This window comes from Callorhinchus milii, unplaced genomic scaffold (genome assembly GCF_018977255.1).
Source record: "Callorhinchus milii isolate IMCB2004 unplaced genomic scaffold, IMCB_Cmil_1.0 Scaffold3, whole genome shotgun sequence".
In the NCBI taxonomy this organism is placed as follows: domain Eukaryota; kingdom Metazoa; phylum Chordata; class Chondrichthyes; order Chimaeriformes; family Callorhinchidae; genus Callorhinchus; species Callorhinchus milii.
In genome coordinates this window covers 5,504,795-5,527,485 of record NW_024704744.1, presented here as the reverse complement: position 1 = coordinate 5,527,485, position 22,691 = coordinate 5,504,795, and the positions used below count along the sequence as shown (strand labels likewise).

The window sequence follows — 22,691 nt, the reverse complement described above, 5'->3', positions numbered from 1 at the left end:
CTTTGTCTTCTTTATTTTGAAGCCACCTGATTTGATTTGATTTCCTTTCTTTCCCACTTTATTTTTTTAATTCTTCCCCTCACCCCACCACCACCATAAATAATTTCCTCGAACATCTCTCTCCGCCCTTCCCCACTCACTCACAATTTCCACTCCTTTCCCGCCCAGGATAACCACCTGCTGTAAATAGCCTTCTCCAACCCATTAAACACATCCACAACAGCTAACGGTTCATTTCATAGGCTTTCCTGCTGAGCAGAACACAGCAGAGTCGACTCATCTTTCATCAAGTTCTATTCCCGGGCATGGCAAGACCTTAGGCAAGTTTCCTTACTCCACATGCCTCTCTGTACCTAGAGGTAAGTAGGAACCCCGCTGTTAATTAATTGACGAATCACTTCCCGGGGGTAATTATTACTCCAAAAAAGACCATTTGATCACTCAATCCACGGCAGTTTGTGGGACATTGATGTGCGCAATTGGCTGCTGCATTTCGCCCCAAAAATACACAGTCAATCCACTTTACAATATATTCTGTGAAGCGCTTTGAGGTGCATTAACGATGTGATAAGGCGTTATATCAAATGCAAGGATTATTATTATCTCTATCTCTGTGGGTGTCCTCAAAGTGCCTGTACCCACTGTATTGAAAGGGGAATGCACAAATGAACCAAGAGCCTGAATAGCAATCTAACTATTTATGTTGGAATGTAATTGCCAGGTTATATTTGGCCGAATGACAGAATCGTTCCTGACAGTTTGTGACTGCCTTCGGTCGAACAGATGCCTCCAAATCAGTCAGAGGCTTACTTGACCAACCTGTCTGCTCCCTCTGCTCTGCAGGCACCGGTCTGCTCGACATCCCTGGCCTGCCTGCTCAACTATCGGCAGTCAGCCCTTCAGCCTTTCTGCCCCCATCCTATGGAACTGCATTCCTGAGCCCCTCCACCTCGTCCCCTCCCTGGCCTCCTTCAAGGCCCGTCTCAAGACCTTACTTATCCACCATGCCTTCGGTCAACTTCCCTTCTCTACCAGCCTTGCCCCCCATCCCCCCTTGCCCCCCATCCCTTTCTAATCCCAACCTGCAGCTCAGATGCAAACCCCTCATTGTCAAGTGCCTTAGGATGTCCTCCCAGCGTGAAAGGCGCTTTATAAATGCAATTTCTTGTTGTTGTTGCTGTTCCAGTGAAGTGCTGAGGCAGGAGGTGAAGGAGGAGAAAAAGGGGATGGTGGGCTGAGAGAAGGAGAACCCTGCGTTATGGAGTTGCCGTCTTTTGGATGTGACGTTAAGCCAGGCTGTGCCTATTCAGGTGGGTGTTAAGATCCCATGGCACAAAGTAAAAACAGAAATGAGTTTCTCTCTCCTGGTGTCTTGGCTGACAATCCCCCAAATAAAATTAGCCATTCGCATCATGACTGTTTGTGGAACATTGCTGTGTGCAAATTAGCCATCACATTCACCAACAAAATACACAGTTACTACGCTTTATAGTAAAACCTGCGAAGCACTTTGGAATGTGCTCCAGCACTAGTGAGGGAGGGATTGATTACCTGCTGAGCCAAGGGAGCAGCCAGATTGATAGGGTTAGAGGAAGTCACAGAGGTGGGGTGGACTGTGGAGGGATTTAAAGGTGAGGGCAAGGATCTTGAATTTGATCCACTGGGGGATGGGGAACCAATGGAGCGTGGTGAGGCTGGGTATGATAGGCTTGTGGAGGAAGAGGTGGGGATTGGATTTAGAGCAGTTGACTCTAACTAGCACCAATGGTTTAGGCCCAATGGCTGTGCGACCTTCTGAACTCAACATTTTGTGTCGCAAGGTTTTAATTAGGCAACTGCATAGCAGGTATGTCCTGGTCAAGGAAACATGACCTGGCTCAGTGGGTATCATTGTCATCTCAGTTGGTAATACTCTTGGAAGGACTTTGAACTCACTTTGTCTACATTGATACTACAATGCAATGCTGGGGGCAGTGGGGATTGTTCGAAGTGCCATTCTTTAATATGCAGCAACTAGGATGATCCCCACTATTAAAGGAATGAGCCATGGAATAAACGATTAGATAGACTAGGGATCTTCAGTATTGACAGAAGGCATCTCAGAAGAGACTTTATAGGGGTACACTTTTAATGGGATTCAAAAGGTAAATCCAGAACAATATTTTAGGATGCACCGAGACACAGAACAAGAGGGTTAGAGTTGTAAAAGGTGATTCAAGACTGACATGACGTATACTTCACCCAGAGGGTAATTTACGACTGGAACAGGTTGTAATGAAGTGTGGTTGAGGACAGGACACTGGGACTTCATTGAGAAACAACTTGAAGCTGTGATGGGAGGATGGTAGGGTGAGTATTCTGGAAGAATTACATGGACTGAAGGACCTTCTTCATCTGAACCTATGCAATGTGATTTGGTGTTAGCAAATCTGTTAAGAGATTTTCTCGTCTGTCACTGATGACCGACCATTCGCAGGGTCAAGGTCTCAACATTGGCATAAAGGATAGGCCTGAGGCTAGTGTGAGATGTCAGCACTCCCAATGCTGTTGCTGTGCTTTAACTGGTTAAACTCCAATAGTTATAGCAACCTGCACTCATGGATCCTCAAGCCTTGGGTCTTGCCAACCTGCACCTAAACAGTCTGGGATTAACAGAGCTCACTCTGCACCAGATAAACAGAAATGAGATGTGAAGCCCCATAGCCAAGTTGTTTGTAAGCTCAACTCGCAAGCATGAGGACCCAGGTTTGATTCCCAGGCAGGGGAAATCTTCGGCAAGTTTCCTTACTTCACATGCCTCTGTTTACCTAGCAGTAAGTAGGAGTCCGCTTGTTAGTCAATTGGTAGATCGCTTTCTAGAAGTAATAATCCCTCCAAAAAAAAATGTGGTCATTGAATGCCTGACTGTTTGTGGGATACTGCTGTGCACAATCGAACCCGGGTCCTCTCGATTGCGAGGCGAGCATGCTACCTACTTTGCTGCAGGACTCCACAAGAAAGTAAAGTGGAGCTGAGGAAATGGCTGGAAGATATTTTGAGGCTGAAATGAGCTGCGTTTACTTTAACGATCAATTGCCGAGACCTTCCAGAAAGTGTAAGGCTAATGGGATGTACTCTTTGCTCACTAACTCTGCTTAGGAGGAATCTGAAGCCTTAAATTGGGCTGTCAGTTTTACCACAGATCTTATCAGTGCCTATAGGGACTGTGGAAATGAAAAGGTCACATTATTCTTGGAATGTTTCTGAGCTTTGACTGGGAGAGGAGAGGGGTGGGGAGAGAAGGAAAAGAGAGAGGGGAGAGTAGAGGAAGTGGGAGGAGGTGAAAGGAGAAAGGGGAGATGAATGGAGAGGGGAGAGAGAGAGGGAAGATGAGGGGAGGGGGAGGAACAACAACAGATTACATTTGCTTAGCTCTTTTCACATTGGGAGGATGTCCCAAGGCGCTGAAAGGGAAGAGGAGGGGAAAGGAAGGAGCAGAGAAGGTAAGAGAGAGGAAAGGATGGGAGAAGACTAGAGGGGAGAAACGGAGAGAAAATGAGGGAGGTGTGGGAAGGGGAGAAGAGGAGTGAGAAGGGGATCTTGTCTTGTAGCCCATACAGCCTAAATCCTAACAGATTTTCATTTGATTTGCTGCATGCATGCACGCATGTGTGTGTATTACCTTCTATAGCATGTTATATATCTTCTCTAAACAGTCCAGCTTTGAGGCAACCCCCCCCCCACTCCCTTCCCCCAATTACATAAGCCACTGACAGCTGACATTTACAGCCCACTTTCTCACCAAGGCTGACTGATGCCTTGCTATTTCTAAGCTTGATAAACCAACGTGTTAGAAAAAAACACTTGATGGTAAAATACCAGAAATGTCACTTCGTCTGTTTTTTAAAAAAAGTTGCCCTTTTTTTGTTAAAAACACCTAAATGCCAACAATACACTCCTAAGGGAGAGTAAGGTGATGAGTTGTGACTGGCACAGAGTTTTAACAGTGGCGTTAATTGGAAATCATTCCTTCGTTCGATAGGACAAAACCTGTAGCTGTGTGTATCAGATCATTTAAGTAGCTGCTGAAGGTCAGAGATAAGGCACCACTGGTTTGGTTTTTTTGGCTGTTTTTTTGACACATAACAATAATAATCCTTGCATTTGATAGAGCGCCTTATTACGTCGTTGAGATATCTCAAAGCGGTTCACAGAATATATTGTAAAGCGGATTGACTGTGTATTTTGTGGGCAAAACGCAGCAGCCAATTGTGTACAGAAGTGTCACATGAACAGTCATGGATTGAGTAACAATTTTTTTTTGAGGGATTATTACCCCCCGGGAAGTGATCTGCCATTCGACTAGCAATCGGGTTCCTATTTATTGCTAGGTAAACAGACGTGTGGAGTAAGGAAACTTGCCTCAGGTTTCTCCCCACCCGGGAATCGAACCAAGGTCTCTCGCTTGCAAGGTACGTGCTGTAACTACTAAGCTGCAGGATTCCACGGGACTCCAGATGCGAAAACCCATTACCGTGCTTAAGAGCATCCAAAGTAGATTGAAAATTCAAAATACACACGCAAATTTCCCACTGTCTGGAAGGGAATGAGTACTCTCTACCTGGGCTACTTGCCTGATCCTGGAGAAGTACACAGGTTTGACTTGCCCTTGAGAGCATTATCTGGCTAACCTCCGACTGTTGATGAACCAACAGACTAGAAGCAAGCAAATTCCTATATCCGTAACTGACAAATATAGCCTGACCGCCAAATCAGGGAGAGAGAGGATGTGACTGTAAGCACGATCAAAGAGGAAGGTCTTCAGATATTATCTGAATATGGTCAAGGAGGAGGCAAGCTGGAGGGATTGAGGCAGAGAGTTTCAGAAATATCAGGAAGAATACTAGCAGGAAGATATATTACTTGTATAAAACTAACCTAATAATTGACTTGTGTTCAAAATGGATATATCTTTTCTGACCAACCTCATAACAACAGCAAATTGTATTTATATAGCACCTTTTAGGTTGGGAGGATGTCCAAAGGTGCTGAAATCATGGACATTTTCAGAGGAGGTGACAATCCAAATTGACAATGGGAAACTATGTGACTTTGTGCATCTGAATTTCCAAAAGACAATTTATAAAGTTCCCTGAGGTAGATTGCTTCACAAACGTACAACACTGGGTATCAATTGTTATAATTATCCAACGGATCAGTTGGGTTGTTAATCGATTGAGGGATCGCTTTCTGGGGGCAATAATCCCTTCCAAAAATAAATAATAAATTTGGTCATGCAATCCACGACTGTTTGTGGGACATTGCTGTGCGCAATTGGCTGCGGGGTGTTTCGCCCACAAAATATGTAGTCAATTCACTTTACAATATATTTTGTGAAGCTCTTGGAGTCGTCCTGAATATGTGATAAGGCGCTATATCAAATGCAAGGATTATTATTATTATAAATTGTATTGTATTGTAAATGGGCTGAAGGGCTTTCTTCATCTGATGTAGCTTTGTGACCACATCACTCCCACCCTCGCTCGCTTCCACTGGCTCCCCACCCCCAGAGGATTGATTTCAAGATCCTCATCCTCTACAAGGCCATTCACGGCCTTGCTCCCTCCTACCTCTCCAACCTACTATCCCCCTACCTACCTGCCCGTACCCTCCGTTCCTCCGGCTCCGGTCTGCTCCACGTCCCCCGCCCCAATCGCCCTACCATCGATGGCCGGGCCTTCAGCCTCTCAGCCCCCAGGCTCTGGAACTGTATCCCCCAGTGCCTTCGCCGCCTCCTCCCTTTCCTCCTTCAAGACCGGTCTCAAAACCTTTCTCTTTGACCAAGCCTTCAGCTCCCCTCTCGACTCCCTTCCCCCTCCTCGCTCCCTCCCTTCCCTCCCCTCACCCTGACCATTTCCCCCCTCCTCGCTCCCTCCCTTCCCTCCCCTCACCCTGACCATTTCCCCCCTGCTCGGGTCATGACCCAACTGTGCAGCGCCTTGGGACGTCCTCCTGACGTGAAAGGCGCTTTATAAATGGAATCTTGTTGTTGTTGTTGTTGTTTGTGATTCAGCGGCTGTTTTTGATGCAGCCTGAACAGGGAAATAGCTTAGGTCAGTCAACAGATTGTCCACTGAAAACTGCCAGAGTCTCCATTCTTTCTGCAACTACCAAGCTAAACAGAGGACCAAGTCGAATCCAATATTCTGTTTGTCTTCTAGCCTCTGTTGCTTCTCCTACTCAACATTGCTGCCATGTTCCGCTGCTTCTCTTGTCAATTTATTTCCTTTTGTGAGAATAACACCAACAGTGGGCTCAGCCACATAATGATTACTTTACACAAGGTTTGCCTCCTTAAAAAGATGAATAAGAGATTATAGCAGCTCTGTGTAGCCTTAAGATGAAGTATATGCATGCACGTGTACATTTATGTATTTGTATAATAATAATCCTTGCATTTGATATAGCGACTTATCATGTCTTCGAGACGTCTCAAAGCGCTTCACAGAATACACTGTGAAGTGGACTGACTATATCTTGTGGGCCAAAAGCTACAGTGGAATAGATGTCCAGCAATATAATTCGTTTGTTTCTCTTTCTGAGAGAGAGAGAAAAAGAAAGAAAGAAAAGTGCTCACACCAAATGTGAATCCTTGGCTGGCCACCATGAGCTATTACTGGTCACGTGCTGTAAGAGGAGTCTCCACCTGACACTGGGGGGCATCTTCTCAGACTGCTATATGCCTGAGCGATCCCCAGAGTGGACAGTCCATTAATTAAAATCATGACAGAAATATGCTTCTGGTATAAATATAACAACTGAATGCCAGGAGGAACCAGGTCCCCTGTGATTCATTCTGCTGTTTGGACTTGCACAGATAGAAGACAACGCCACACATCTCTCTCTCACTAAGCTTTGCTCTATACCAAAGCCCCACCTCATGCTTTTTTGAACAAAGAGAACAAATTTGCCCCGATTGTGTCTGTGCCATTATATGCATATTGGTGTGTGCGAATTGCCTGCCTCGTTTATTCACAAAAATAAACTCACTCCACTTTACAGTGAATCTTGTAAAGCGCATTTGAGACATCCTCTTAACCTGAAAGGCGCTACACCAAATGCAAGTATTATTATTAATACTAACCATATTATTATTTCTCCCTATCAAGCTCTTTCCCTTCCACATTCCTTTGTGTGTCTTTGTTGTTGCCCGTGCATTTGTCTAGTTATCCGTTTGAACAGTACTCTTGACCCAGATGTCAGATTGGGGCTTAGAACTCATATGATCTAAGATGATACTCCAACGGGACATTAAACCAACATCTATTCAAGTGGATGTTAAAGATCCCACGGGGCACTATTCGAAAAGAGAAAGACGTTTCACCCTGTGTGCTGGCCAGAAATCTTTCAGATAAAATTGGCCATTCTCTTTATTGTCGCTTGTGGGACATTGCTGTGCGCAAAGTGGCTGCCGAGGTCAGCTACAAAATACAGTCACTGCGTATTACAGTAAATCCCGTGAAGCGCTTTGAAACGTCCTCCTGACGTGAAAGGTGTTTTTTGACGAATGGAAAGAGCATGATTCTTACTAATGTTATCAAATTCTTTCCTGACTCAAGGTGACAAGTCAGCATCGCTGGCTTCTTGACAGTTTGATATTAGGTTTGTTGCATCAATGAATGCCAACGTGAACCGGATATTCACTGGTGAATTGGTGTCAGGGCATCGCTGTCTGTGATCTCAGGTTACCATAGGGTTACGTGAGGAGTGTACACCTTCTCTGTGGCCAAACACACGGTGTAAACAATAGGCTCTTGATTCTGATCTCAGTTTCCCAATCCAGACATCAGTCTCTCAAATTAGAAAGGCATCATCACTGGCTGACTGACCTTTAATTCACAGCCAGAAATTGACAGATTGGAAAAAATGGATACTGCGCCTTAAAACTGAACAAGATTATCACACTTACATAAAATGTTAATGGGTTTTCGCAGGTTTAACACTGTTTCTTTGACTTTTTTTGTGTCCGACTGGGTCTTTGATTTCATTTCTGGTTTATTTCCTCACAGATTCAATTCTTGGCTTTCATTTTAGCCTAGTTTCTTATTTGGAAATCGCTCTCTCTTAATATAACAATAAATTATAATACTTGCATTTGATAGAGCGCCTTTTCAATCATTATGATGTTTCAAAGCACTTCACAGGAAAGTGCTGTAAGGTGGATTGATTGCGTATTCTGTGGGCGAAACATGGCAGCAAGTTGCGTTCAGCAGTGTCCCGCAGACAGCCATGGAGTGAGTGACCAATTTGCAGTCTGTGGCTTTTTGGTAATTTGACACTAGTTTTATTGTATTCCACGGTTACCAAGGTGAGCTGGGCACATGGTGACGTGCTTGGCAATGGAATGATGGAATCAAATCAACCCTCTGTGGCGATAACGGTAGTCTGGTTCCTGAGCCAGCGGGTCCATAGTATTCAGAACTCATAACACTGCTGGTGACAGCCTGGTTCATCAGAAGCAGATCAGTCACTGTCATCAGGGTTTCTTCCCACCAGCTCCTGTTAACCCTGAAAGACAAAGTCCTAACTGGTAGGGCGATCCTAGCTGGCCGTGGGAAAGCTTGCCAGACAACGCCCTCAATGGTACCAATGCCGTTTTAGCTGGTTAAACTCCAAACAACATCCCAACACACACTCTAGGGTCCCTAAGCCTTGGGTCTCACCAACCTTCACCGTATAGTCTCTGGGAATATGTAAGGAGGGTGAGCCTTCGAGGATGAGAGTGCATGTTCCATTCCAGAAAGAGGGACATTTCCATGTGTAAGTGATATACTTATCTCTCAGTCTGGTGTGGATACTGTTAAATATGGTGATGGGTTTCCGCATGGTTCAGACACCCAGCTGATCAAAAGAAACCTGGCAAACTTTTGTTTTGTTTCCAAAGAAAGTACGATTTTGCAATTCATTAACATGCTATTAGTAAAGTGCAGCAAAATGCCAAACCCCAAATTGACTTTTTGTGTTATATAGCTTGCTTTGATCGGTTGGGGAAAAGGTCAGTATTGATGGATAGAGGAGAGCTCCTCAGCACCATCTCCTTACAGGGCACGTAATAATAATAACACTAAATAATAATCCTGACATTTACTTAACTTACTTCTTTGACTGCACATTCGGTCATCTTTCCCTCCCCCCACACAATTTTCAACTACACCCCGTCCTTGACTTTGAAACGTGAAAACAAAAACTAAATTACATTTGCATAGCTCCATTCACGTCGGGAGGACGTCCCAAGGTGCTAGACAGTCAGTGTTTCGGACCCGAGCTGGGCTTTGGGATTGGGGAGGGTAGAGGACAGGGGGGGAAGCAGGGTGATCAAAAGCATGGTCGAAGAGGAGTGTCTTGAGATGGATCTTGAAGGAGGCAAAGGAGGGAGCGAGGCGGTGGGACTGCAGGATGGAGTTCCAGAGGGTGGGGGCAGAGGGGCAGAAGGGCCACCCCGCATTGAGGAGGCCGACAAACAAGTAGTTTGCATAGTCAAGCCTTGATGTTATGAAGGTGTGAGTGAGGGATTCGGTGGCCTGCGGTGTGAGACAATGGCGGAGCGGGCGATGTTGCGGAGGTGGGGGAAGTCAGAGTGCATCATGGCATGGAAGTGGGGTAGAAAGGATAGTTAAGGGTCAAAGAAGACCCCAAGGTTCTGGACTGGCTTAGTAAGGTGGAGTGTGCAACCATGGATGGTGATGCTGTCAGTGCCTGAGGTGTGGAGGCGCTGACGGGAGCCAATCAGGAGAGCCTCAGTCTTGTTGACGTTCAACTGAAGAAAGTTAGTTCTCATCCAGGACTTGATGTCTGACAGACATTGTGTCAGGACAGCAGTGGTCCTGGAGTCAAGAGTGGAGGTAGAGTTGGGTGTCATCCGCATACATATGGGAGTTGACCCCATGTCTGTGGAAGATGTTACCAAGAAGGAGCATATAGATATTGAAGAGGAGGGGACCAAGGACAGAGCCCTCAGATTCATATAAATGTAAATTGCATTGTATTTGACAAAGTACCTTTCACGCTGTGAGGATGTCTCAAAGCACTTCACAGCATTTATGGTATATTGTAAATCGTAGTGACTGCATATATTGTAAAGTGCAGTGACTGGGCCTATTGGTAAAGTGTAGTGAATGTGTATATTATAAAGTGTAGTGACTGTGTGTACTGTGAAATGTACTGACTCCATATATTGTAAAATGTAGTGACTGCATTTTGTGAAGTGCTGTACTTGGGTATTTTATTGGTGAACGTATAGTATATCTTTAAAACAAGAACAGTAAGATGATGTTTGCTTTTGATTTCCTTGTATCTACAAACTAATTTCAACTCATCTCAAATGAACTAGGAGGAAGTCCTTCTCTTTTCCAATAGTACATCCAAATATTTCAACACACTGAAACCTACCAGCACTGTTTTCATATCCATATTGATGCCGTAGCCATTGTTATAACAATATAATAATAATCCTTGCATTTGATATAGCATCTTATTATCACGTCATTCAGACATCTCAAAGAACATATTTTGAAGTGAATTTACTGCATATATTTTGTGGGCAAAACACAGCAGCCAATTGAGCACCACAGTGTCCCACAAACAGTCATGGATTGAGTGAAACATTTTTTTTGGAGGGATTATTAACCCCGGAAAGCGATCTGCCAGTCGACGAACAACCGGATTTCTACTTACTGCTTGGTGAACAGAGGCATGTGGAGTAAGGAAATTTGCCAAATGTTTCGCCCTGCCCAGGAACTGAACCCGGGTCCTCTCGCTTGTGAGGTGAGCGCATTCACCACTACGCTACACGACTCCGTGGCTTTGTGCAGATATGAGGTTCTGTTCTGTGATGTATAAGTGATTGCTTGTCGCACAATGTTTCACCATTACATCACATGGTTATCATAGAATCGTGCAGCACAAAAAGAGGCCATTCGGCCCATCAAGTCTGTGCCGGCTCTTTGAAAAGAGCAATGTAATGTCAATCCCACTCCCCAGCCCTTTCCCCATAACCGTGCAAACCCGTCCTCCTCAAATACCCGTCCACCATGTGTTTAAAAGCTGTTATCGAATCGGCCTCGACCACCCTTTCAGGCAATGCTTTCAATGCACAACTGCAACATTGATCACACGGCTCAATAAGCAATATAAGCAATATAAGTCAACCAATTCATATGGCAACAATTTTTTCTTTGTGTCTGCTCACATTATTATTATTCGAAACTGTTTGCTGTTGTGTGTAACAAGTCCTCTCATTACTGGCTCTCTTGTCAACGATGATGTGACTGGGAAGTGTCCTGCTGGTTAGGTCAGTGAGGTGTAAATTCAATCTTTAGGTGCAGAGAAACCTGCCAAAAAAAACTAACCAGATGGAGATCTACACACGTGGAGTTGTTTTCACATGAATTCTTGACGCAGTCATCAATGTTCTGGTCGCATCTCACTCCAGCGAAGCCCGGGCTGCACAGGCAGTAAAACCCATCCACTACTGCAACACAAAGAGAGGAGAGAGTGAGTGTGACAGAGAGAGAGGGACAGCCAGAAAGATAGAGACTGGGGGAGAGAGAGGCAGAGACAGAGAGAGAGAGAAAGAGAGATAGGGGAGAGGGAATGAGAGTGTGTCAGAGACAGAGAACTAAGATGAGAGAGAAAGTGAAAGACAGATAGAGGGAGACAAATCCAAAGATACACACTCACGGACAGAGAGAAAGAGAGACAGAGAAGGGGACAGAAAGAAACAGACACGTAGACAGATAGAAATAGTAACAGTGAGGTAGATAGAAAGATAGAGGGGGACATCGGGAGAGAACAAGAAATGAGACAGAAAGTAAGAGGAATTGCAGTGAGAGAAAGATTGCGAGAAATTGAGAGAGAACTAATAATGATCCTTGCATTTGATATAGCGCCTTATTACGTCCTCTAGACATCTCAAAGCGCTAGACAGAATATACTGTAAAGTGAATTGACTATGTTTTGAGGTGAAATGCAGTCGCCAATTGCACACAACAGTCAGGGATTGAGTGACCAAATTATTTCATTTTTATTTTATTTTTTGGAGACAGATAGAGAGCAAAGAGGGCAAGAGAGGGACGCAGCCCAAGATTGAGAGAGAGAAAGAAACTGAGAGAGAGAGTGACAGAGAGAGCAAGAAACACAGAGAGAAAGAGACTGAAAGAGACAAAGTAATAGGGAGAGAAACAGAGAGAATAAAATTGAGTTATTGAACGTATTTGCAGCCCAGCGTGGGGTTGCTTTCTAATTAACATTCTTTCAGAGGAAACAGACAGCGTTGTTATTTAAACTCAGTGGAAGGAATGTGCTGATTCCAGATCCGCTTTGTCATAATATCGTGGGGCTAATAATGGCAGTCCTTCTCCCTAATTTATCATAAACAACTGCAAACAAAAAAGAGGTTGCGGGGCATACATTGCGTCCAGACCAGTGTAGCTACTACATTTGTTGCCGCTGACAGCAGTAATTGTGTTTTTTTTTAAACAAACTGATTTATTGCGATCTAGAGTGGGTCCCTGGATTCTTCATTATCTCTAAGATTTACCACCTAATCTACTCCGCTACTCTGCGCTTAATTCCTGCTATCATTCTCATTAAAAGCTCAAAAAGAGACACGTTTCTCCATTTGCAAAGGGAAAAGCCTTGGTTCCTGCCGAACATGGGCATCACTGTCAGGCAGAAGTGAAGATCACCCATTGATGGTTGAGCCTTCAGTCACTATGTCTCTTACCTCTGGAACTCCCCTGCCTCTATCACTTCCTTCTCGCTCTATCTCACTCTATCTGTCCTTAAATCACACCTGGAAATCTACCTCTTTGACCTCGATGGTCACATTTGTCACTCTGTTTCTTCGTGTTAGGTGTAGGTTGGCCAGAGACCAAGGTTTGGACAACTTAGTATGTGACTCACAAACATATGCACACACAAACACACACACACAAACATACACGCACAAACACACACACCCTCGCACACAAACACACACATTCATAAACATATACACACAAGCAAACACACACACACACTCACACACACATAAGCACACAAAAACATACTCAGACAAACACAAACAAACATACACTTATTCAAACACATAGACACACACACATAAAGCCACACACACAAAACATGCACACACACCCACACAAATCCGAACATGTACACCCACACACACACACACGTGAGTGCCTAAATTGCATCAATTATCTCCCTTGCACCAAACTCTCTGCAGTCACTCACCATCGTAACAGAATCCATGGAGGCAGGGGTTGGGCCTACAGTCATTCACGTTGATCTCGCAGCGAGGTCCGGTGAAGCCCCTGGTACACAGGCAGCGGAATCCGTGGGGGAAGGAGGAGAGGTCAGTCTCCTCCACACAGGCCGCTCCATTCTCACAGGGGCTGGTGGTCTCACAGGGCCTGAGCTCACAGTCCAAGCCTGGGAACAAGAGGAAGGGATGAAGTGGTCAGCAACAAATTGATCAACAGTGACTCCAGCTGTTAATTTTCACTATTAAACTTACTACTGCTACTAATAATCCTCACATTTGTTACAGTAAATACATTTGATATGGCGCCTTTCACAGCAGGAAGACGTTTCAGACGCTTCATAGGATATACTGTAAAGTGGATTAGGGTTAAGTTTAGGATTTTGTGTATTGTGAGCAATATAGTGATGGTAACTATATTATATTCTTATAATAACATCAACAATCACCCCAGAACCCTTCTCCGTAAAGCACAGTGACTGTGGAATTTTCTGGGGGAACCAATTTGTAGGCAGCCAATTTGCAAACAATGTCCCACACACAGCCGTGAAATGAGTGACCAACTGTGTAGGTGACCCACATGTGTGGAACTCTCAGGAGTTAGGTTTGGATACTTTTAAGCACGGTGATGGGTTTCCGTACGTGTCAAGACACCGCGCTGCCCAAAAATGTAAAACAACAACTTGCATTTATATAGCGCCCTTCGCACCAGACTGCGTCTCGGAGCGCTTAACCAAAAGCTAAAGCAAAGCTTTCTCTCTCTCTTCATTGGCCAGTGTGAGCGCTCACTGTCTGTAAAGCGTGGATCGGTCGGAATAATTTAGATTTATTCATTCCATGACAAATGGCTTTGTGTGCAAGCAAACTGTTGAAGGAGCCAAAGCAAACCCAACAAGCTCATCTCAGTCAATGCTGCACAAAGGTTAATTGTATTTATTTACTCTAGAGCATTGAGAAGCCTGGTGACGTTAGTGTTTTCTTTTTTGAGCCAGCTTAACTTTCAAGGATATTTTCCTCTCTCTTTGGGACTGTTTAGCTGTCAGCCTGGAAGCACTCTCGCCTCTGAGTCAGAAGGTTGTGGGTACCGTGAAGTGATTTGACTGTATATTCTGTAGGCAAAATGCGGCAGCCAATTGCGAACAGCATTGTCTCACAAACAGTCGTGGATTGTGTGACCAAATTATTATTTTTATTTTTTTATTTTTGAAGGGTTTATTATCGACAGAAAAGCAATCCACCAATCCACTAAAAACTGGGTTCCTACCCACTGCTAGGTGAACAGAGAGACATGTATTTGCCCATCGTTTCACACTGCCCGGGAATTGAACCCAGGTCCTTTCATTTGTGAGGCGAGTCCTCTAACCGCCAAGCTACAGGACTCCACCTGCAACAATAGTGTTGAGGGAAGCTCTGCATATTCAAAGGTGCCGTCCTTTGGATGTGACGTGAAACTAAGCCTCTGTACGCCAGTTCAGGTGGATGTTAAAGATCCTGTGGCATGATTCAAAAAGAAAAGGGAGTTTCTCCCGGTGTCCTGGACAAAAATACCTAATTTGAAATCAGTGCTTCATTTTATAAAGTACCTTTCATATGAGGAGGAAATCTCAAGACAATTCACACATATACTGTAAAGTAGTGACTCACTGATTCCAACCCCAGCATCAGGTGCAAAGCCTTAATTATCCAGTGCTTTTGGATGTCCTTCCGACGTAAAAGGCAGGATATAAATGTAATGTGTTGTTCTTGTTGCCTATTTGTAGGTCATTGTGCAGTCAGTTTGCGCAGAGTGATGTCCCATAAACAACTGTGAAGTGAGTGACCAATTTTAATTGAGGGAATGTTGACCAGGACACGAGGAGAAACTCCTGTCTCTTTTTGAATAGAGTCATGGAATACGTAACATCCACCTGACAGACAGGACCTGGAATTAACATGTTATATAATAATAATAATCATAATCCTTGCATTTGATATAACGCTTTTCACGTCTTCTAGACGTCTCAAAGCACTTCACAGAATAGACTGTAAAGTGAATTGACTGTATATTTGTAGGCGAAATGAGGCAGCCAATTGCGCAGAGCAGCATCCCATAAACAGTCGAGGATTGAAATGACTAACTCATTTTTTTTGAGGGATTATTATCAGGCGTGTGGAGTAAGGAAACTTGGCCAAGGTTTTGCCCTGCCGGGAATTGAACCCAGGTCTCTCGCTTGCAAAGCGAGCGCTCTAACCACTGAGCTACAGGACTCCAGGGACTGGTGGTCTCACAGGGCCTGATTTATTTAACGAGAGGAGAATAAGTCATGTTTACAATAATTGTTCTGGCAAGCAAAGGAAAAACTCCTTCTCTCTCGCCACTCCACCGCTCCCCTCACCTCCATCTTTCCTCTGTAGTATTAGGGAAGATCTTGTTCAATGGATATCCAAGGGAATACTATTGACGGAGCTCCACTGGCTCCTCAACCCCCAGAGAATTGAGTTCAAAAGATCCTCATTCTCACATTCAAATCCATCCATGGTCATGCCCCACCCTACCTCGGCGACCTCCTCAAACCCTACTGACCCAGCTGCTCCCTTCACTCAGCGAGCACTGGCCTGCTTCACTTCACCTGGCCTTTCACCCTATCATTGGTGGGCAGGCTGTCAGCCATTCTGCCCCTGCTCTCTGGGACTCTTACTTCCTCCCTCCCCTTGTTCAAGGTCTGTCAGGAAACGTACCTCTTTGATCGCGCTTTCGGTCATCTTTCCCCTCCCAGGCAAGCTACGCAGTTTTAGCTGGTTAGACTTTAGGAGTACTCAACACACAATCTGGGAACCCCAAGCCTTGGCCAACCTGCGCCTAATACTTTCTGGAATTAGGTCAGCAGGATGTGTCCCTCCAGGGAGAGAGTGTGCATTCCATTCCAATGATTTATCTCTGGGATTTCTATATGTAGGTGGGATGCATGGTATTCTCAGCTTGGTTTGGATACTCTTAAGCATGGAAATGGGCTTCATGTGTCAGACACCTATCTAACCCCAAAAAAAATTCCCCTTCCCCCACCTCGCACCCCGGGTCCCACCCGACTCGGGTGCCCAGCCAGCACTGTCGAGCGCTTTGAGATGTCCACCCTACGTGAAAGGCGCTGTGCAAATGTACACTGTATAATTGTGTATGAGGAGGATTGACAAGTTTAAAAAATAGCTATACAAAAATGCTGAGTATTTTTCCCCTCATACGTCAAGAATTTCAAAAATTAAACCATTTTTAACAGAATGTATAAAAAAGTGCAATTGCGGATTATAAACTCCCCATAAATCGCACGATAAAAATAAATGCGTCCACTTAGCACATGCAAAGTAAGGCCGTTGTAAAAAAAAATCAATTTCTCAATGTATAACTCCATCATAAAAATTTTTACAATATTAAAAATGCTCAGAAGCTGCGTGATGATAAAGTCGCAGCTCCGACTTATTTTTAGCTTCCTTCTAAAGGAAGCGGCTTTTTAACGTCTCTCCCTCTGCGTCTCTGAATTTATGGAACTCTCTCCCCAAAAAGCTCCATTCAAATTTTCAAGGCTGAGGTGGATTGATGTTTGTGAGGTCAGGGTATCAAGGGATACGGGGCAAAGGCCGGTAATTGGAGTTGAGGTACAAATCAGCCATGATCTAACAGAATGGCGGAACAGGCTTGAGGGGCTGAATGGCCTACTCCTGTTCCTATGTTTCTGCTCGGGAAGCACCTGATCACAAGGTGCATTAAATATAATCTTTTGATGTAGTGCTTTTTAGGTCAGGAGACCCCAAATTGCTTGACGGGATGTACTGTAAAATGCAGTGACTGTGGGTTTTGTTGGCATATGTAGCAGTACAATACAAATTTAGTGTATTCCTGCCCTCCACCCCTCCTGATTCACATTTATTGTGGGTTGAGATCAGGAGGCAAGGGGGCAGGAAGGGTATGGGTAGGAGCATGGCTGAAGGCTTGGTTGAAGAAGAGGGTCTTGAGATGGGCCTTGACGGAGACAAGGGAGGAAAGTGAGGGAGGGTCTTAGAAGGCTAGAAACGGTAGAGATTGGCTCTGAGTAGTTTCTCCATTGGTGGCTGTAGTGGGGAGCCCCAGTCATGCTTGTGGGGTCAATGCCAACACCTATTGAAATCTTGTTTTTGTTATTGTATTAAACCCAAACCATACACACTTGAATACGTTGATCACCAGATAACAGACGAGAGGTCAAATTGCAGCAGTGAATGTGTGCAGCGTGCATTAATAAAGCTTTAAACTGATTAAGTCCATCCCTGCATATCTGTGCCATTGTCCTCCGGCAGTTTAAAGGTAATCTGAAATTGCATTTAGATTGTTCTCTAATCATGTCACTTGTTAGACAACGCCTTTTCCAGGCAATTTGCTCAACACTTTCTTGCATTTAGGTATCCTGTTGCACTTACTAACTCTGGGTATCTCTTCTCTTAGCATCGAACATAGCTTCAGGTTAGCTCTGTCAATAAGCATGATTTTTTTGCCTTCAAAATTCACTACACGTGGTGTCCAGACCATGCTTAGGGTAATTGCTTAAACCGTATACAGAATGAGTTTAACCATCTTAAACCGCATAGCTTGCCACTGAAAGTACTGTCTGGCAAGCTTTTTGGCTGCTCGTCCAGCTACTTTAATGCCCACTACAGTCAGCCTGTTACAAAGGTGATAAATTACCTTCCACTGGTTGGATGTCAGGATCTAGAGGGAACAAAACCTAAAGTGATCACAAAAGGCATTAACATATAATAATAATAATAATCACTTCCCCCATAACAGATCACCTTCCCCCTCCCCCTCTTCTGTGACCATTACCACATCATCTGGATCCCAGACACACCTTTTCCCTCTCTGGTCTGTCTATTTTGTTGCAATCTTGACCTCCCGCCACCACCCCCTCACCCTTTTTGTTTTGTATTATTAACACCTCTTTAACCCATCATCCCTGTCATCTTCCCCATTTTCTCCTCTGTCTTCCTTGTCCTGCCTCCCCCCTCTCAACCAACCCTTAAAAGCCTCTCCCTCGCAACATGCCCCAGTTCTGATGAAGGGTTGTGGACTGGAAACGTTGACACACTTTCCTTTCTCCATAGATGCTGCCTGACCTGCTGAGTGTTCCCAGCGCCTTCTGTATTTGTCTCAGATTTCCAGCATCTGCAGTATTTTGCGTTTTGTTTAATAATAATAATTGTTGTATCTTATATACAATACAGTACAAAATTATATTTGTATAGCGCCTTTCACGTCTGGAGGACGTCCCAAGGCACTGGATATAGTACCTTATCACATTGTTGAAATGTCTCAAAGGGCTTTACGGAGTATACTGTAAAATGAATTAACTGTATATTTTGTGGGCGAAACGCGGCAGCCAATTGCATACAGCAGGGTCCCACGAACAGTCGTGGATTGAAGTGACCAATTTAACATCTTTTTATTATTTCTCTTCTTGAAGGGATTAATATCCCCAGAAAGCGATCCACCTATTGACTAACAACCCGGTTCCTACTTACTGCTAGGTAAACATGTGTAGTAAGGAAACTTGCCTAGGGTTTCGCCCTGCCCGGGAATCAAACCCGGATCCTCTCGCTTGCGAGGCAAGTGATCTAACTAATATGCTACAGGCCTCCACTGGTTTGCTGTTGCAGGGTGTCGGGATGTTACATCAACTCAAAATAAGAAATTGTAACTCAGGGATTCCCTAATCTTGAGTTAAGTCCTGTAGCTCAGTGGTTAGAGCACTCGTTTTGCAAGTGAGAGACCTGAGTTCAATTCCAGGCAGGGCGAAACCTTCGGCAAGTTTCCTTACTCCACACGCCTAATAATAATCCCTCCAAAAACAAAACAATAATAAATTGGTCATTTTCAATCTACGACTGTTTGTGGGGCATTGCTGTGCGCAATTGGCTGCCGCGTTCGCCCACAAATATACAGTCAATTCACTTTACAGTCTATTCTGTGAAGCGCTTTGGGATGTCCTCCCGACGTGAAAAGCGCTATATCAAATGCAAGGATTATTATTATTATTATTAAGATTCCTGATATGGAATTATCACTGCACTTCCGACAGGCTATGTCGGGAAACTGACCATATAGCACTGAATGATGATCTGGCAGCCAATACTTTTAAGATTTTTGTATGATATGGAACAGCATAGACTCCCAGTATCTGAAATCTCTGTAAAGCAGTCATAGTTCAGATCTCCAAATCCAGCATTACATCATCCCACCGTATACAGAACGAGTTTGAACTAACCCCCAGCTCAGGAGCAAACTCTTGACTATCCGGCATCTTTGGATGTCCTCCTGGCATGAAAGGCAATTTATTAGATTTCGAAATAAATCTGTGGAAACACTAACAAAATACTGCAGATGCTGGAAATCTGGAAACCTATGGAAACACTATGTCAGTGAGCAAGTGGTAAATGTCTGGAACAGGCTGCCTAGGGATTTGGTGGAAGCAGAAAGTGTTGATTCTTTCAAAAGAATAGGTTTCTTTTAGGAAATAATATTATGGGATGCAGTACATAGTTTGGGACATGACATGTGCATGTGACTGCCAGGATGGTGGAAGGTGAACTGGATGGACCTTGGTCTTTTGTCGTCTAGCAATTCTTGGGTTCTTATGTTCTTATATAAATGGAATTTGTTGTTGTTGCTGAATCTATAACATTTTAACTCAAAGATGAGAGTGCTGCCAACTGAGCCAAACTGAGACCCATCCTCAGTGAAAAGATACTTCCTGGTGTCTGACCTGAAATTGCCCTTCATAACCGTGAACCCATGTGCTCTCTTGTCCAGCTGAACTGAAGAGATAAGTTGTTGCTGTACACGTGAAATGATCTGTGTGGGTACTCAGACTGACCTAAACCTCACAGTGTGGCAAAAGGCTTCAGCGACTGTGTTTTATGTATGAGGCTGCTCAATGTGATAGCTCAAAACAGATTTTTCAAATTCAATCTGTCAGGTGTTTAATAATTCATAGCAGATCCTGGATCAGTGGGCGAGATGACCAATGAAAGCAGTGACGATTTGCCACCGATTCGGAATAAAATCTTTCCCGACTCGTCCATGGCTGATTTCCTGCATCTAGCATTTCCTCCCCACCCCTCTCTCACACTCTGGAAGACTTGTTTCTGCACATCCCATTTGCTTGCTGTGATCACACACACTCACAAACATACTCACACACACGTGCGCGCGTACATACACACACACACAACAACAATTTCAATTAGTATAGCTCCTTTCACGTCAGGAGGATGTCCCAAGGCGCTGCCAAACACACACACAAGCGCTCACAAAACACACAGGCACACATGCATATGCACATACATGTGCGAACACACACGCACATATACACACGCACACACACATGCGAGCCGTCTCACTTTGCCCAGCTGACACTGGTAACCCATTGCCGCTGCAGAAACAACAACAACAACAAGATTACATTTGTATAGCAACAGCCTCATGATTGAAAGTCAGACATCAGCTGCAGCCCTGAAAACCGACACCCATCCTCTGTGTTTGCACTCCCAAGTGCACTGAATCATACAAACACTTCGATTAAATATACATCATTTCAATTAAAACACTTCTTGTGTGCAGTAATGAATATTAATCAATGCATTTGATGTGGCATCTCATCCCATCAGAAATACTCAAAGAGCTTCCCAGGTAGTGGTGCCAAGGATAATGACTGGATTTGCAAGCGAATACGACAGTCAATTTAAGGACAGCAATGTCCCACGAAACAACAATGAAGTTGACTGATTAATTTTATTTGTGGGATTGTTGGCCAGTACACCTGGATAAACTTCTTTCATGTTTTGAATAAAGCCATGGAATGGGAGAGATTGGGTCTAGATTTACATTCCACTTGGGTCTAGATGTATTCTATTTGCATAACATTTCGGAGCGTTCAGAAGTCGGCAAATTGTTCAATTCAGCCTTAACTTTAAAATCCATTTCCCGTTATTCGTAAGAGAAATAGCAGAAAATAGGTTTCAAAATTATATTTAATGTATTAAATAATTTGCCAACAAATTACTCTATAAGGCTGCGTTATTAGATTAAAATTAGACTTGTGTGGAATTAGCCCTGTTAGTCCGCAAGTATCATTTCTTTCTCACTGCACTCTGGCATCTTGGAGATTTTATTTTCATGGAACGTTACATGAGTGCAGGTTATTGTCATTTAAGGACTGTGTGAGTGCCATAAATAGGTCTTACCTTTGAACATATGTCTCCGCTGCAAAATAAGGTTGAGGAATAATAATAATAATCCTTGCATTTGGTATAGCGCTTTTCACGTCGGGAGGACGTCCCAAAGCACTTCACAGAACACACTGTAAAGTGAATTGACTGTATATTTGTGGGCGAACGCGGCAGCCAATTGCGCACAGCAATGTCCCACAACAACAACAAGATTCCATTTATAAAGCGCCTTTCACGTCAGGAGGACGTCCCAAGGCGCTGCACAGTTGGGTCATGACCCGAGCAGGGGGGAAATGGTCAGGGGAGGGAGCGAGGAGGGGGAAATGGTCAGGGTGAGGGGAGGGAAGGGAGGGAGCGAGGAGGGGGGAAATGGTCAGGGTAAGGGGAGGAAAGGGAGGGAGCAAGGAGGGGGGAAATGGTCAGGGTGAGGGGAGGGAAGGGAGGGAGCGAGGAGGGGGAAGAGAGTCGAGAGGGGAGCTGAAGGCACGGTCAAAGAGAAAGGTTTTGAGACCGGCCTTGAAGGAGGAAAGGGAGGAAGCGGCGAAGGCACTGGGGGATGGAGTTCCAGAGCCTCGGGGCTGAGAGGCTGAAGGCCCGACACCGATGGTAGGGCGGTTGGGGCGGGGGACGTGGAGCAGACCGGAGCCAGAGGAACGGAGGGTACGGGCAGGTAGGTAGGGGGATAGTAGGTTGGAGAGGTTTGAACACAAACAGTTGTAGATTGAAAATGACCAATTTATTATTGTTTTTGGTTTTGGAGGGATTATTATTAGGTGTGTGGAGTAAGGAAACTTGCCCAAGGTTTTGCTCTGCCTGGAATTGAACCCAGGTGTCTCGCTTGCAAAGCGAGTGGTCTGACCACTGAGCTACAGGACTCCACTCCACTCCATATCTACAGAGAGTGAAAAGGAGAAATAATATGAGTTTGGACATTTATAGCACCTTATCACACAAAGCACTTCACAGGTACTTACGGCCAAGTGTATGTGATACCTCATGAACAGTAGCAGGTGAAAGACCAATTAATCTGGAGGTTCAGGGGCCAAGACACTGGGAAAGATTCACTTGTCTTTTTCCAATAGTGTCACCAGATCTTTTTTCAGTGGTGTTCGTCTTTAACATCTCAATACAGCACCTCCGACAATGCATCGCTTCACCC

At 44.5% G+C, this 22,691-nt stretch overlaps 1 protein-coding gene and 1 non-coding gene across 2 annotated transcripts in view; both read right to left on the bottom strand.

Moving 5' to 3' along the window:
• The window catches only part of eys (eyes shut homolog), a 528,873-nt gene that overhangs the window by 285,262 nt on the left and 220,920 nt on the right, over nt 1–22,691 (bottom strand). The window contains exons 21-22 of the mRNA XM_042332751.1: nt 13,273–13,470; nt 11,388–11,509 (exon numbers count right to left, since the gene is read on the bottom strand). Of these exons, the coding sequence (XP_042188685.1) occupies nt 11,388–11,509; nt 13,273–13,470 (320 nt within the window). The remainder of the gene's footprint in view (nt 1–11,387; nt 11,510–13,272; nt 13,471–22,691) is intronic.
• On the bottom strand, nt 15,477–15,548 carry trnaa-ugc. Its single transcript has one exon. It is a non-coding gene; the product is annotated as a tRNA-Ala (tRNA).